Genomic DNA, 18,560 nt, shown 5'->3' with positions numbered 1-18,560 from the left:
CACTGTCTTACAGAAGACTGCCATTAGATAGCATGAGAATAACGTAGGCAGGTTAATTGCAATTCTTATAATTCGCCACTTTATAGCCCTCTCATGATAATTTTTATAAGTCTGAATTTATATAGGTCAGGGATTGCCTGTATAAACATACCATAAACACACAAACAACAAAAAATAATAATAATAAATAAATAAACATACATTTAGCATATTTTGGGGGACATCGATCTAAGCACTGCTCAAATAAATCTCTTGCTCTTTCCAATTTTGAGCCTCCCTAACAGACAACAGAAATATATTTAGCTATTGAATATTAGTAAATCATTTAATTACTGAAGTTGCATTGTTAAATTTAAATACTGAAATGTCAATATTCAGTTTAATTACTGAATACTGAAATACTAAATTAAAATTTAGCACACATAAAAAAAATCAAAATCATTTAAATAATCATAAGAATGACATGGTTAGATGAAAATGGGAGTAGAGTGACTGGTGAAGAAGATGGTAGTGGAGATGAGATGAGTGGAGATTATCTCTTTATTGGGGTATTTCATCCTAGAAAAGAAGGTTTTAGTGTTAGAGGGACGGGAAGGTTTTTGGGTTTGGAAGTACAAAAGAAAATGTTACAAACACAAATTACTCTGGATGACAATAAAGCAATGGAGCTGGATGAGATTTTGCCATGTGTTTTAAAAGAATGTGCTAAGGAACTGACATTTTTGCTAACTTAGTTTTTCAATGAGATCTGACTATGGGAAATGTGCTCAAGGAGTGGAAGGAAGATAAGATAGTGAAATTGAATAAGGGTGGTGGTAGAATGGAAGGTTCAAACTAAAGATCAGTTTGTTTTTCTTCTGCAGATGTTAAGATTTTAGAGAAATTAGTATGAGGATATATATCATTGGGTAGATGAGGGTAATATTATCTGTGAGGGTTAGCATGATTTGTTAAGGGATGCTTTTGTTTTAGTAATCTAACTGCCTTTTTATAATAAAGAAAAAACAGCGCATGATGAAAGAAAGGCTGTCATTTTTTTGTAATTTACAAAGGTACATGACAGGGTGCCACATGATAAGCTGATATTTAAGTTACAGCATATGGATTTCCATATGCTGTAACTTAGAAATCCATATTTAGATATCAGGAAGTTGTGTATGAGGGAACAGTATCAAAGAAGCAGATTATAAGATGGGGCCCCTCAGGACTCAGCATTGGGATTTGTATTATTTAACTTTTATATCAATGATATTGTTTATGGATTGAAGGTTCTCTCTCTCTCTCTCTCTCTCTAAGTTTGCATGATTCCCTGACTAAACTGAATAACTGTTGTAATAGATATGATATAAAGGTGAGCATTAAAAAGACAAAGACAATGAAAATAGGTAGAATTGTGGAAAATGTCAACTGCGTTGTGAATGGGGAACCTGTGGAACAAGTAAAACATTTCAGCTACTTAGGCATGATTTTTAGTGACGATGGTAAATTAAATATGGAAATAGACAACAGAATCAACAAAGCTGGTATGGTAGGAAGTCAACTGAATAAATTCATATGGAATAAGAGAGAAATTAGTCGGAACGTTAAATTAGCTGTATACAAGACAGTGTTCAAACCAATTTTAACTTATGGATCTGAGAGCTGGGTCAGAAGTAAAACACTTGAACAAAGACTAGAGATCGCATATATGAGAGTCCTGAGAAAGATTAGAGGCGTGAACAGATGGCATCAATGGCAATATCATATTAAAAATGAGGATATTAGGAAAGAACTTGATATTGTCAGCATCCAAGAATGCGTTGGCAGAGCTAATCTCAGGTGGTATGGCCACTTAAACAGAATGGGCGAGGAAAGATTAGCAAAACAAGTGTTCTCTGCCAGGTTGGCAGGAAAACGACCCAGAGGAAGACCAAGATATAGGTGGATTGATACGGTACAAAGTGCCTTAGATGATAGAAATATAAGATCTGATAATGTTGGAGTCTTGACAAGTAACAGACTGATTTGGAGGAAAGTTGTAGATAGGAAGTTAGTAATGAATTTTTCATGTTGTACTATCATATCCTGTACACCCCTTGAGGGTACATGTCAGGAATTTGATGATGATCTCTCTCTCTCTCTCTCTCTCTCTCTCTCTCTCAGGTTCTATCATTCATATGGCACCATTGCTGCATAACCAACACATTTAATTTAACTTATAATAATTAATTTAATTATTATAAGTTATTAGTGACATTAATTGATGGATTAATTAATCGCATCAAGCAAAGTTTTCCTGTATTGCATAAAATTTTTCCTCTTGGTTAGAAATTACAGTTTTCAAGAAATTATATTCTTGTTTAATCCTTTATCCAAGTGTATAATTTCTTGACAAGTTTAAGTGGATAAAATATATATTTATTTTTTTTTCCCCCGTACTGCAGAAAAGATTGGATTCTGAGCACCTGTAACAGGATAGTAAATGAGAATATGCATATCACTGTGAAACACTGGAAGACATTTGGGGACTTCTGATAGAATATAACAAATATTTAGCAAATACCATTACAAATCAGTATTTAAACTATCCTCCTTCATCCACTTTCATAAATATGAATTCAATTCTGATCAATACCAGTTGAAATCTGTTGATTTCAACTGGAAATCAACAGATTTCCAGTTGAAAGAAGAAAAAGTACCAAAACTACAAAATTATGAATAATTATAGATAAAGAGAGTTAGCACATCTCATTCTCAAACAGTTATTATACAGTAAGATGGAGGAAAACTATAAAAAAACTTCTTTTGTAAAAAGAAGCATCCTCAATAGTGAAAATATATAGGAATCAGTATATACTTTACAGATTACTCCTAATATAAATAAATTTGGCTGTAATGAATTGTAAAAGATATGGGAAGTGATTCACCATTACAAAAGCAACAGTAAAACCATCATCATCAATTTCCTGATAAAACCCTAAAGGGGGTGTTCAGGCTACTATGGTAACACTATGCGATTAAGTTTACATTATTATTAATCTCTTAATCAACAATTTTCCTCCAAATTAGTCCATTACCTGTCAGCACTCCAATGCTGTCATATCTAACATTTTGTTCTTCTAAGACACTTCTGACTGAATCAATCCACATAGACTTTGCTCTTCCTATGAGTCTTCTTCCTGCCATTTTGGCAGCAAGCACCTGTTTTGTTAATTTTTCCTCTCCCATTCTGTTTAAATGATCATACCATCACAGACTGATCCTGCTCACAAATTCTTGAACGTAAATAATGTCACGTTCCTTCCTACTATCTTCATTTATAATATGATTCTGCCACTGATGGGATCTATTCACTCCTCTAATCTTTCTCAGAACTCTCATATCTGTGGTCTGTCTTTGATCAAGTTTCTAACACATCTCTCAGATCAATAACTTAAAATTGGTTTGAATTTGAACACCAACTTGTATACTGCTAGTTTAGTTTTGATTAATTTCTCTCTTATTCCATATAAATTTATTCAACTGGCCCCCAGCCATACCAGCTTTGCTTATTCTGCTGTCTATTTCCAAATTTAATTTGCCATCCTCACTAAATAATGAGCGTGAAGTTCTATAGGATCTCCTTTCAGAATGCAGCTCAAGTATTCTATTCTCCTGTATATTTTCATAGTTTTTATTGCTGATTTTCATGCCAAATTTGTTACAGCTGTTATTCATTTTAGTTAGAGAATCCTGGAGATGTGCACTAGATGTGTTTAGGAGTACAACATCATCTGCATAAAGCAAAGAGCTAAGTTTGACATCTCCAATTATGATATCAGGCCTAATGCCACTTTCTTTCATAATGTGATCCATATAGATGATAAATAAGAGTGGAGATAATGTGCATCTTTGTCTTATCTTGGATTTTATATCGAATCATCTTCCGGTATTTCCTTCAGTTCTAACTGCTGACTTACAACTTAAATATACACCATGTATTGCTCTGTACAATGTTCCATTTACCCCATATAATTGTAGAGTTTTTAAAAGCTTTTCTCTGGGTACCTTGTCATATGCCATGTCCAGATCTACAACACTTAAGTACAAATCCTGGTCATATTCCTAAGATATCTCAACTATTTGTTTTTAAGTGAAAATATGATCTTAACCTCTATTTGGACTGAATTCAACTGATTCTCCAAGTTTCTCTTCCACAATTATCAACCTCTTTTCAAGTACGCTTGCATAAATCTTATCTAGGATACAAAGTAGAGAAATTCCTAATGTCATTTCCACATTCAGCTTTATTTCTTTTCTTATGGATGAGAACTATGAGAAAGAGCTCTACTCTAATCATCTGGAATTTGATATTCTTGGGGGGAGACCACACTCCTACCAGGCGTGTCCCCCAGGTGGCAGATGAGAGAAACCCAAATGGGTTGCTCTGAATAAAGAATAAAGAGCCGTGGACCAAAGGATGTAGCAGAGGCATGGAAAGCTGGCTACATTATTATGCCAGTAACTTTCATGAGCAGGAGAAAGTCTACAAACCGAGATAGTGCTACTGCGTACGGGACAACCGACGCGCCTACTCAAAGACCACATAGAGTAGGTGAGAAAACAGCAATGTGGTCGGCCAAGGATGTGAAACATGTAGCCACCCTCAACATAAGATCACTATACCGACCTGGAAAATTACAATTAGTCCAGGAAAATTTAAAAAGACTGAAATGGAGTATTTTAGGTTTATCAGAGACACATTGGTGCAGAGATGGATTCATGGATTTACCAGAAGGAAGACTGTACTTCTCAGGAAGAAAAGATAACATACACAGAGAAGGAGTTGCATTACTAATTGAAAAGAAACTTACACACTCAGTAATTGAAATAAACCCATTGTCTCCTAGAATAATAACAGCCAAACTTCAAGCAAAAGAAAAAGATCAAACAATTAAAATAATCCAAATATATGCACCAGACAGTAACCATTCAGAGGAAGAAATAGAAAATTTCTATGAAGAACTACAACAGGAAATAGATAATCCCAAAAATAGAGAACTCATGATAGTGATGGAAGATTTTAATGCTAAAATAGGACAGTTCACAGCAGACAAAAAAGATGTGATGGGGAAATTTGGATACGGAGAGCTTAATGACAGAGGAGAACAATTACTCCACTTCTGTAAAGCAAACGATCTAATGATTACAAACACATTGTTTTATCAACGCCCTAATAATAAATATACATGGACATCCCCAGATGGTAATATAAAAAACTGCATAGGCTATATCATCATAAACAAACAATGGAAAAGATCAGTAAATAATGTATGAACATTAAGAAGTTTTGATTTTGACACTGACCACGAAATATTAAGTGCCAAAGTGAAGATAAAATTCAACAGGAAAAATAATATCCGAATAGAAGAAAACATCAACCTATCAAAACTAAATGATAGCTCAAGCAGAAGTCGATTTTTAGAACAGATGTGCTTGAAATTAAAACCCTCCACCTTACAGAACAGCAGAAAATTCTGGGAAGAAGGAAAAGAAACAGTGTTATCAATTGCAAAAGACACTCTAGGTTCCAAACCCAAAATAAACAAACAGTGGATAACCCAAGAACTCATAGCTACCATAGAAGAGAAAAGAGAAGCCAAGATACTTGTAAACCAACAAAACAATGAAGAGCATAGAGAAAAATACAGAGCACTAAAAAATAAAGTTGATAACCTATGCAAAAAAGCCAAAGAAAAATGGTTAGAAGAAAAAGCTAAGAAATGCCAAGAAGCATACCAACAAAACAACCTAAAAGTCTTCCGTGATACTGTAAGAGAAATTACAAAGGAATTCTCAGCAAAAGCAGTAACAATGATGAACAACAAGATGACTGAAACTGGGAATATTGAATATATAAGAAAAATATGGTCAAACCATTTTAAGACTATCTTCCACCAAGGAAACAAAACTACAATGCCAACAATAGAAGAAAATAATGATCACCCAAAAATTTTACAAGAAGAAGTTAGATACGCAATAAAACAGATGAAAAACAATAAAGCACCAGGCATTGATACTATCCCTACTGAACTGTGGTCATATGGAGGCAGCATATCAATGGAATATTTAACAAACCTATTCAATAAAATACTACAAACAGGAGAGATCCCAGATGACTGGAGAACTGGAAAGATCATCCCAATATACAAAAGAGACTGCAGAAATTACAGACCAATCAATTTACTCCCTCATACCTATAAAATATTCATGAGAATTATACAAAATAGATTAAAAAACACCTACGAAGAAATGATAGGCATAGAACAAGCTGGTTTCCGAGGAAACTATTCAATTGCACCAACATTGCAACAAACATTGCACCAACTAGCAGAACTCAGCTGGGAAGACCATAAAGAACTATATTGTTGTTTTGTGGACTTTAAACAAGCTTTCGATAACATCAACAGAGAAATCCTTCTCAAAATTCTACTAGAAAAAGCAATAGACAAATATATAATACAGTTTCTGATAAAATATTACTCTAAGACAAATGCAATAATTAAAAAGGACACACTCACAACAGAACCCATAGAGATCCAAAAAGGAGTAATGCAAGGATGCCCATTATCCCCATGCCTATTCAACATATATCTAGAAGAAGTTGTAAAGAAAGCAATAGACAATGAGCCTGGAATCAATGTCAACGGTTCAAACATAAATAATATCAAATATGCAGATGATCTCATCCTTCTTGCAAGAACCCCAAATGAACTACAAAAGTTGATCAACAAGCTAAATGAAACCTGTAAAACATATGACATGACAATAAATATACAAAAGACAAAAGTGATGAAAATAGGGAGGAACAGAACTACCATCTCAGCCACCCTAAACGGAGAACAATTAGAACAAGTAGAAAACTTCATATACCTTGGATCAAAACTATGTTTTGATCAAAACTGTGTTTGATTGTTTTGAGATGAACTCAAAACAATCAAACACAGAATAGCGATAGGATGGACCACCATGGGAAAATTACAGAAAATCTGGAAAACAAACAAGATATCTAAACAAGCCAAAATCAAACTCTATGAAGCAATAATTATACCAAGTCATCTATGGAGCAGAAGCGTGGACAGTTAAAAAAAGAGAGGAGAAAAAACTGCTGGCATTTGAAATGAAATGCTTAAGAAAAATAAATAGAACAAGTTGGATAGAAAAGAAAACAAACATCACAGTCAGACAAGAACTATTGTATAAAAAGACAATAATATAAAAAATTAGAAAACAACAACTGAGATGGTGTGGACACACTGTACGCATGGATGCAGACAGACTTCCTAACGTCCTAATCAATACTTTTCCAACTGAAAAAAGAAGACCTGGAAGACCACGAATTACCTGGCTGAAATTAATAAAGAACATCTCGGGATGCAGAACATATAAGGAACTTTTTCGAACAGCAAGGAATAGAGAAGACTGGAAGATCCTGCTCAAGAGAAGACTCAACCCGTCTTAGACGGAAGAGAAGAAGAAGAAGAAGACAAGACCCTCTGAATTATGTAGAGCAACCACTGCAAAACTCATATACCTCTGCATTTAAGCATTCCTAATCGAATTTCATCTGTGAATGATCTGTTTTTTCATACTTTCAGATTTTGATGGCTTTTCTACTTCAAATATTTATATGTAACTCTATTTGCATCCCTCTTGAAAATTTTTTACTACTGTTCTGTCAATGCTTGTTTCATTTAAGAGTCAAAGTGATTATTCCAGATATCTAGGATATCTTATCTTCAGTTTTCATCTTATCTTCAGTTTTCATATTACCTTTATCATCTTTGATTCCTTTTACAGTACTCTTTCCTCCATTTCTAAGTTTTTTTCAAGAATATAAAAGATAAATACCACTCTCTTGGTATTTATCTTTTATATTCTTCCCAAACTCTTTTCGTGACTTTTATTTAGCCAGTCTTACCCACAGCTTAGATCTCTTACATTTTTCTATTTATTCTTCTAGGGCATCTGATGACTTATTTGCTAGGAACTTTTGGTATGCTTCTTTAACTTCTTGTGTCCATTATGATTCTTATTTTTTTATCCTTGTAGACAAGGACAGAAATCTTCTCTACATGTCTCTCTAACTGAAAAATTAGGATGGGCTGGCAATTTGGAACTCAGCTGACCAAATAGTACGCTCTATTGGCTTAAACCACAAATATGATGGTACAATGAAACCAGCTACCTTAAATGTTTCAAGAGAAAAGTGAGGTCACTAGAAAACTAGCTTGAATATTCAAGTACTCTTACTTTTTTTTTTACTTTTTGTCTCTGTGATCACACTGTGACAGCTCTAACTTTTAAATTGGCTCAGTAACTTGAGACAAAATGCTGATAATAAAGATCTTACTTTCCTTACTTGGTTACACTATACTATTAAATCAAAGCGATAAATGATTAAACTAGCAAAAATAAAATAAAAAAAATCTCTAATTCCAAACACAGAACAAATATAATTATTGAGTTTGATATACAATAAAAAAATGAAAGAACAATATCAAGGCAAATCCTGAAATCTTCTATGTCCCACACAATGACTGTCATGCATCAAACATATAAACAGATTAAAATTACTTACTTCTTTAGAAGTCTAGTCTGCAAAAAACACTTACAATGAATTGTGAATACTAGCTAACAATAAAACAATTATACCTAGCTTTCCTGAAGGATATCACTTATATTATTACATAAAATTTGGCCAAATATTTATTAATGATCAATTATATTAATTTTGATCAATCAAAAATATTATTTTTAATTGATCAAAATGAACCATATAAACTAAGTTTTCCAAATTACACTATATTATAAAATAACTTGGATCCTTCTTACAATATTTTTCTCAAAATAAATTACTGGATGAAAAAAATTTAAAACACTGAATTAAAGAAAATAAAACATACATATCTTTTAAGGAATTTTGTTAAGTAAGTATTCCAGATGTCAAATACATTAGGCCATTTAAAGAGTGCTATTCCTTTTTCATAAGCCTAAAATAAATAAATAAAGTTACATCTAAGATTATAACAATTAATATAATTGTTATTTTTTTAAAAATAAAGTTTTTTTTAAAAATAAAAATAAAAAAGTTTTTTTTTTAAACAGTTTTGAAAGCAATTTGGAAGTATACTGGAACACAAACATATTACTATTTCCTTTTCATTGTACATATTTTGTTAGCAGTACTAAGAACCGAGCTTTTAGTCATCAAACTGAAACTTTAAGGCACCAAGAAATAATTGACATAAATGGATATAATATCTCTAATAACTCAAAGGATTACTATTTGTAAGTCACTGCATTTAATTTTTGATATAAAAAGTTAATGCTGAAAGAATCAAGGAAAAGAATAAGCAAACAAAGATTAATATAACATAAAATCCAAAAGATTAATACTAGTTACTTATTTTTGATCAACTCCATTTCAAGTGGCTTGGTGGATAACAGTTCTATTTTCCAATCACATGCTATACTGATATGCAACCAATAGGTTTAAGATCAATTATGACATGGGATTTTCATCTGAAGCTGTTTGAAATAGTAAAAATGCTATGGCTTTACAGTCTTGTTTTGTGTGGGATTGATGTAAACAAACAAACAAACAAACAACATCAACAACAAAAAATCCATACAATGATACCAAAAAAACAGCAAACTTGCATTTACTGTTTTGGCACTACATATATATTACAGTACCAAATGGGATGACCCTGTGATTTAATTTCCTTCTTTCCTGTGTTGATTACTGTTTCTGCTCTTATGATCCAAATACTTGCTTCTGGAATGAAGACCTACATCCCTCATTTCACTCAAAACTGCAGACTGTTCTCTAAACAACCAAGATTTATAATAAATGTGCAAAAGAAGTCCAAGAAAAATATTCAGCATACCATAGATGGTTCAAAACTAAAATTCCATTATCACATTGAGATATAACAGCAGCTGAAAAACTCAGCAAACCCACTCGGAATGAACCAAGTGAAAAAAACTTAACTCCTGCTCCTAACAAAAAAAAACTCCTGGTTAGGGCTGTCAATGTGCAATATATAGCCTCTCACAGTCAAGTCATCCTCCAGCTTCCTGTAGTACAGCCTGTTTTTCCACAAACAGGGTTCTGGCAAACCTTGCTTATTAGAGGCCTGAAGTGGCTGCAGCCATGTTTGGTCACTAGAGCAAGGGTTCCGGTTCTAGTAACTTGAACTCTCTCTCCCCCAATTTTCCACATGCTGTGTGACTGATATCCTTAATGTACTGTAGGATGTCCAGACCCTCCCAGATTCGAGGGTACAGCACTAAAATGATTCACCACATATAATGGATCACAATCCAAAGAAATATGATTTTACAGTAGATCATAAACATTCTTCCACAAAAATAGTTTAAAAAAATCATAAAAAACAACAAAAATGAAACACCCCCCCCCTCCCAGAAAAAAAATCCACACATTAATTCTTACCAAAAAAAAAAAAAAAAGTTTCCACATCAACTTCGCCAACATCTGTGGCCTAAACAGCAATACAAATGATGTGTACCACCACCTACAGTGGTCATAAAAACCAGATTTACTATTCTTATCAGGACCCCAACTGGCAATCTCAACAACTACTGTCCACTTCAACTGCCCAAACTACACATTGAATAGTTCTTTCTGCCGCAAAGGCAGCACTTGTGCATTCATCAAAACTCACACACCATGCTAGAGACTGCAAAAATTCAAACCTCCCCTGCCCGATCAGCTTTGGATCAAAATTTCTCTACTAAACCAACTTATCCTTTTCATATGCTGTTGCTATTGCTCTCCATACTCCATTAACCACCCTGACCACTTTATCTCTCTCTCTCTAAAGCTCAACTTTCTATAGTTGAAATATCTTAATGAGGACTTGGGGACTTCAACATTCAACTCCAATCGGCTTCCCTGCTTCAGTTTCACTGATCAATCAGGCAGATATCCTGAGGCTTTTGCCATAAGCCAAGCCCTAATACAGATTATCAATCTCCCTAGCAGGATACCTGACAATTCCCTCCAATTTGTCAACATACTTGATCTCTTGCTAACAAGCTCCTCTTCCAAGTAAACTGTGGATGTCAGTTATATTTGGTAACTCAGATGATAACCTATTACAAAAGATGTCAGAAGAGATGATTGCCATCTGTTTTTGGCAATCTCTTTTGCCAAAATCGCTTTGCCACTAAACATCACAGAACAACCCTCACCCATCAGTTCTTAGTCTTGCATCCTTTGGCACTACAAGGATGCCAAATGGGACAACGTCCATGACCTCTATTACTCCTTTCCATGGTCCAAATACTGCTTCAGTATTTCTGATCCAAATACCTGTTCAGCCCAAATAACAGAAATCATCCTCACAAGAATGAAGCTCTTATTCCACCCTAAATTAACAGCCACCATCCAGGCCTTGGTTCTAAAAAAAAACTGTGCCAATGCTGTAAAAGAAAAATCCTCTGAAGACCAAGACTACAGCTGCTTATTCTGCAGATGACTTTGAAAGGACCAAATGCTGCAAATTCACCTCTTGTCTAAATGGCACTTGCTCTTTCTGGTCCCATGACAAAGCCATTTTGTGCAATTTTTGTCCACCCAGCTAACCACCACTCTCACATCTGAATGGCACTGTACTCACCTCATCTAAAGATAGGGCTGACTTATCGGCATAACTCTTGTCTTCCAATTCCTATATCGATGACCTGAACAAAGTTCCCTCCAGTCCACCAAGAACTGCTCTCTCCATGTCACCCATAGACTTCTGTCAGAAAGAAATCTGAAGAATCCTTAACAATCTGAACACAAACAAGGCATCTGGTTCTAATGGTATCCCACCTACTGTGTTAAAAAATTGTGCCCAGAACTAACATCTATCCGATATTGCCTCTTCAATCTATCCTATTCACATGGCATCTATCCTACAGAATGGAAACAGGCCCACATCCAGCCCATTCCAAAGAAAGGTGATAATGCCAATCAATTACTCTCACTTCTGTTCTCTCTAAAATTATGGATAAGGTCATCAACATCCATGGTCTTCTGGTTGCCGCATCTCCTGGTATTTTGTTAGAAAAACACAAATTTTGTGAACTCCGGATCCAGAAGGTATCACAACATATGCTCAAGAATTAACATCTATTCTATGTCATCTTTATAATCTTTCATACTCATTCAGCATCTATCCTGCGGCATGAAAACAAACCTGTCTATATTCAATCTAATCAAAATAGATAAAAGCCAGGCAGTAAGCTATCAGTTCACCAGAGTTGCCTCAACCTCTCAAAAATAATGGAGAAAATCATTGATTGTCAACTTCTCTGTCAACTGGAACTCCAGTTAATCAGTAACCACCAACACAGACTCCAATACCCTTGATCCACAATGGATCTTCTTGTGAACATTATCCTTCTGAGAATTAAGGTATGGAAAGGTTCAGAGAAACTTTTGTGGTCATTCTAGACATTTCCAGGGCATTTCATTAGGTTGACTACAAGGGCCTTGTTATCAAATTCCCATCTTATTGTCTACCATCTACCCTTGCACAACTTGGATTGGATATCCTCTCTGGCTGTTTATTGTCATGATGGATGGCCACCTTTTTCATATTTCCCTACCAATGACATCCCTTTTTCATATTTCCCTACCTTCTGTTCGGGTGTATGCTTTTTATAAATGACCTTCCCTCACTAATAATCAATCACATCCACAATTTTCCCAAAGACAGTACATTCCATTCCTCATTTTCATTTGATAAAACATACAGTGCTCAAATATCTCAAACGATGTATCAATTCCTTAAACTGATCTCCTAGCTACATGTGAGGTGGAGTAAGTCTGGACACCTTATCAACTTCAATGCTTCCAAAACACAATCCTATCTTATTTATACAAAAAACACTTCGTTATCACTCATCTTTGATAATACCAAGATCGTCATGCAAGATCAGCTCTCTTCCCCTCATCATTCTGTCCTCTTGGACTTAACCTCTAACCACTTGTAGCATAAGTACAATGCATCAACAGCATCCACTGCCTCCAAAAAAGTAAGTAACCTTTGTAACTCCAGACATTGTTTCTCAAGTTTACAACTTCTAGTACTGCATAAAATCCCTAATTTGCCCTACCAGAAAATACTGCTCTCACAACAGGATGATCCAATTAACTGATGATCAGACTGCTCCAGTCACTTTCTCAAACACTCTATACTTCATCATATGGCTCTCCTGTAGGTATTTAATGGGTGTTGCTCTGCTGAATTAACTGTCACAGTTTTCCACATTCACATAAACTTCGAAAGATATAAGTAATTACTGATCAATAGCTGTTCCCTATCCAGTTTTAAACATATCAAACCTGGTTCTCATCCTCCTTTTTCATTCTGTCTGCCTCTATGCTTTGTAGACATCTTCTCCATTCCATTTTTCTTTAAGGATTACAATATCCAATTACTCAAAAAGCATATCAATGGGTTCCTTCTTTTTTTTCTTAAGTAAATGTCCACCCACTCACACGGACATCACTGTTGTGCTATAGATTTTACAGTGCTTTGTGTGGGAATGATGTAAAAAGATGGGACTTCAATCTATCTTTTCACCCAAAGGATATCATTACAACTGAGTATGGATACTTAGTGCTGACTATCATTCATGTGTTTATGCTAGAAAGAAACAAACATCTACAGATAATTAAATAACTTTTTGTTATATTATTATCAAATATTTTGCCTTAGTCACCAGAGATTTTCTAAGGCAAAGGATATGGTACACATGTGCATACAGGCAGAAATGGAGGAAGACAAACCCAGACCAGATTCAAAATGGAATAATTTAAATATATTTCTAAAACAACAAACACTTAAGTAAGTTTTGGTAGAGCAAGGTAACAAAATTTGTTTAGGTTAATGTTGTACAAGATGTAGCAGTTTCCAAAAACAGTTTTTCATATTTATATTTACATCTATATACTAAGATTTTTTCCACAGAATCCATGATCTTTGTCAATGGCAGCTGGTCTGCAATTCCAGAGTAATATTCCACATCTACAGTACAGTATTGGCTGTTCTTCCAGGGTGATGAAAATATACCAGCTTGCAGCAGGAATGGATACTGTAGAGGGTGATGTAGGCAATGAAGCAGATCTTTTGGGAGATGAATAAGGATAGCTAATTTATGACAAGGCTTGAAGATAGTTTGAATATTCTATTTTTTAAAGAATATATGAGATTGTTTATGATGTGCTCCAAATATAAGGGATGATGATGGATTTTTTTTTGGTGATGGTTTAATTTGGAAGAAGAAGAATGTTGAGTTTTGTTGATTTTTTTTTGGAGTGAAAGCCACTGGCTGAAAGAGTGTCACAGATGTGATTCATTTCTGTAGAAAAGCTGATGTAATTTTGAACAGATGTTTTTAGCTTGATTAACTCAAGTTTTAACACCACAATACTGTTAGATGGGGTAAAAATCCAGTGGGAATAGATTTTATGCAGGCCAAAAGAATGAGGAATTGGACAGTTAGATAACTAGAGTGTCAAGAAACATTCTTAGCCTTAATAGAACCATGTGCACTACCACTCAGTTATCAAAAGTTGGTTTCTGATCTCTAATGGAACCTCAAAACCACCATTCACCTGAATTTCCAAATTATACTATAAATTCCTTCCATCACATGGACACGTATTATTTGTCAGATCTGACATCCTATATCAAAGAATGCCCTTTGTTTAACCTTATCAGATTCAAAATTTCCTAGCCACATTTTTTTTGAATTTATTTGCTGTTTTAATCATTCTCAAATCTGATAACCAATCTGTTTGATTATTTATATCTAAAGTTGATTTTGTGCAGTCCAAATATCCAATTAGTGAGATCATTTTCCTTAGGAAATTCAAGTTCCCAACTTACACTACCTTCTCTTTTTTTCCAACACTCTATAATACCAGATAACTGTTACCATCCTGTCAATGCCCTTAACTATTTATTAACCAGTCTCTTTCCAAATATATTTTAAATGTTATTTCTAATTTTGCAGACTCATACCATGACCCCATCTATGTCTCCTTTACTAAGGAACATCCTCCACTCAGCTATTATGTCTTGTATCCTGTAGTATTATAATGGTGCAAAATGGGATTATCACCTCTATAACTTCTACTTCTCCTCCCATGATCCAGAAAGAAAATAGCAATCAGACATTAAAATTTTCTGTTCTTCTGACCCAGTCATTTACTCCAAAAAAATCACAAAAATAATTTTAATGAAATGAAAGCTCTGCTCATCTTTGTCCCAATTTTACCCCAAATCCCTGCCTGCTATGATTCCCTAACAGGTGTGGCAGTTCACAATGAGTGAAAATAATAATAATAATAATAATCATATTTAGATAGCCAAGTCCAGAAAACTTTCCTCCTGTTCAAATAGCAAGTGAACCTTCTGGTTCCCTTACTACAGCCCAGGTAGTAAGGGAACCTTGATGGCACAACCTTGATTGTGCCATCAAGGTTTATGTAAATTTTTTTATTCTTTATAAACATGAGAAATTTTCTGCTAAGCACATATAACAACCCTTTGTTCATTAATCTCAAGCAACTCTGAATTTTACAGTCGTCGCAGTTACTTTACCTTGGTCAGTCCAATCAGTTTTTGTGAGACATTGTGAGACAGTGAGTTGGTTAACAGAGATCAGACAAGCTATCAACAAAACAAAACATCTCCTATGCTCCCATATGTAGCTCATCCCATTGGAACTCATGAGATATTATTTACTTCATATTAAATTTTTGTCAAAATATCAAGGACAAAAACAGTATAAATTTATAAGTGAAATTAAGGCATAAGCAAACATAACTGAAGATTCAACAATGCAAATGTGAGAGGAAAGTGTGAATAATGTGTAGAGCAGTCTACTCTATGCTAAAGTTCTAATGAAGGTTAAAAGATTAACTAGGGCAAGTCATGTTAAGGAGAACAACTTCCCATAAAGAGACTTTAGCCCCATCAGATTTATTTAAATTAGGTTTCAAAACTCTTTGTGTAAACATTCAATAAGAAAATGGCTTTTATGTAGGATTTTAGTCTTCTTCCAAAGACTCCCATGTTTGGAGGGGATGACATGTTCTGTAAGTCCAGAATGCTCTAACTTATGCAATTTAAAACAGTTCTGATGTTCCTCACAATAGATAGGTGCAGATTTACTGCTTGGCTGAATTAGGATAAATGACAGGTGCAGGGAATTTTCGTAAACAGTAGAGCAGGCAAAACTGGAAAGTCATTTCTTAGCAGAGCTTAAAAAAAGGAACTAATTTTGTTGACAGGTAGAAAGCCACTCAAATGCTAACAGACCTAATATTTTAGAGATGTATTTGGATATGGGTTTAATATATGGCTGGAGATATGGCTGACATCATCCTGAGAGACTGGAGACAGAAACTCTATAACTGTTACTGGCTTTGCTGATGAATGACTTGTTGAAATGGACAATGAGGGCAATGGAATTGATATGCTGTATATTATAGATATTTATTAATTATTTAATTTGTAATGTTGACTTGTGCCATTTGTAATTGTCTTTGTTTTCTAGTTACTCTATCTTTGAATCCCCCCCCCTTTACATTGATATCTGTGTCTGCTTGAGCGTATGTTCAATTCCTTCGGAGACAGTAACCTCTATCTTTGCCAAAAATGTTCTAATCTTAAAACTCACATGTTATGCTATAATTTGACCTTAGTCCCTTGTAATCTGCTTAACTTACCCCCCCCCACAACATCGTAAGGTATACCCTTATACATGCTAGTGTCGTAAAATAAGGAAAAAAACCCTTAGTTAAGGGAAAATCCTCAATTTAGATTGCTAATGCTCACGTTTAATAGTTCTTGAAAAATTTATATTAGTTAACGATAGTGCCATCAAGGTCCATGTAAATTTTATTATTCTTTATAAACATGAGAAATTTTCCGCTAAGCACATATAATAACCCTTTGTTCATTAATCTCAAGCAACTCTGAATTTTACAGTTGTCGCAATTACTTTACCTTGGTCACACAGGTCCAATCAGTTTTTGTGAGACAGTGACTTGGTTAACAAAGATCAGACAAGCTATCTACAAAACAAAAAATGTTTATTTTAACTAAGACAAATATTTTACAAACAGTAATGGGCATATCACGTTCTTGAATCACAATTTATTAAGTAAAGCTAATCACTTGAGACATTGTTATTATTATTTTTTTATTATTATTATTACATAACATCTCCAGGAGTCCAAAGACTTGTCGAGGGAGGGTACCCATTCCACAACTCTCCGTCTCCACCACTCCACCAACTACATTCATCATCTATACCATCTGCCACCACCACTAGTATTTTCACAGACAATCGCAAACATTCATGCCCACGGTGGGATTCGATCCCGCAGCCTTTCTGGCTAGAGAGCAGATATGCTAACCACTCAGCCAACCAGGCCGGCAAACATTAAACAAAGAAATCTCACACTCAACTTATTTATCACGTGAAAGGTCCTGAGCCCGTAAAGGCTTGCATTCAATTTTATAAAATTTAATTTAATTTTTATTATATGTAATTATATGTAATACTTTCCATGTGTTAGTTAACAACAGAAAGGAAAAAGGTTTTCGTTAAGGCTAACACTCGGCTTTCTAACTTCTTTGATACGTACTACAATTGATTAAACAGGACTGGCATCGATTATCTACACAAACAATCTTGGACAGTAACATAGAGCAAACTACTTACTAGCTCTCGATATCTTTAAAGTCCTAGGGTTTTTGAGGGGTATGAGTGAGTTCTGCTGGTTCCTTTCTCATTCTTGCAAAATGGCTGCGATTGGGTACTATTTGACGGTTGTCATCTTGCAAGTTCTCTCCCTTGGAAAAGTAATATAGTTCTTCACCGATGTTAGGAACTGCTCCGGTTTCAGCATATGAGCATACACGTGGGTCAGTATCTTCATTGAAGAACATCTCAGAAAGTTCTTTTGAATTACTCTCCTGACTCTCCCCTTGCACTGGGGTTACCTACCAGCGGACTTCCCAAGATCTCCCAGACGACTCCTCAAGGGACTCCCCACCCTTCTCCTTCCAAGACTCCAAAAAAAGTCCCCCCCTTTGCCCGACAATCATGGCATTTTATATCATTTGACGTTCCTTGTCTTACCATCCTCCAAACTTCCTGGATTTTCCGGAAGCACCTTGATGTCACCTCTGCTTACTTACCCCCCACAACAATGTAAGGTATACCCTTATACATGCTAGGTCTTGGCGGCAAAACTCCTATATTTCAGTGACCTTAGAGATTATTATTCACCTCCAGCTCACTAATATAATCCTGTCTAATCCTTTTAGTTACATATACTTGTAATTCTACATTCAGTTATTTTCACAATATAATACAAAGTTGAATACATTAAAGCAGGTTATATACACATCTAATTTTATATATTTTATGACTTATGCAAAATCAATATAGGTGAAAAAAATTTTCTTTATTTCACCATAAGAGATTTTACAATATCTTGC

At 34.7% G+C, this 18,560-nt stretch overlaps 1 protein-coding gene across 2 annotated transcripts in view; it reads right to left on the bottom strand.

The window, feature by feature from the left end:
- Positions 1-18,560, bottom strand: part of fand (Pre-mRNA-splicing factor SYF1 fand) — a 425,180-nt gene that overhangs the window by 120,003 nt on the left and 286,617 nt on the right. For both annotated transcript variants that reach the window (XM_090399826.1, XM_090399816.1), the window contains 2 exons: positions 8,925-9,011; positions 202-277 (listed from right to left, as the gene is read on the bottom strand). In XM_090399826.1, coding sequence (XP_090255952.1) covers positions 202-277; positions 8,925-9,011 — 163 coding nt within the window. The remainder of the gene's footprint in view (positions 1-201; positions 278-8,924; positions 9,012-18,560) is intronic.

The sequence above is a fragment of the Typopeltis vanoorti genome, chromosome 1 (assembly GCF_054136105.1).
Source record: "Typopeltis vanoorti isolate ZY-2024b chromosome 1, IOZ_Tvanoo_1.0, whole genome shotgun sequence".
NCBI classification, from domain to species: domain Eukaryota; kingdom Metazoa; phylum Arthropoda; class Arachnida; order Uropygi; family Thelyphonidae; genus Typopeltis; species Typopeltis vanoorti.
The sequence above is the reverse complement of the archived record's forward strand: the minus strand, read 5'-3'. Positions and strand labels throughout refer to the sequence as shown.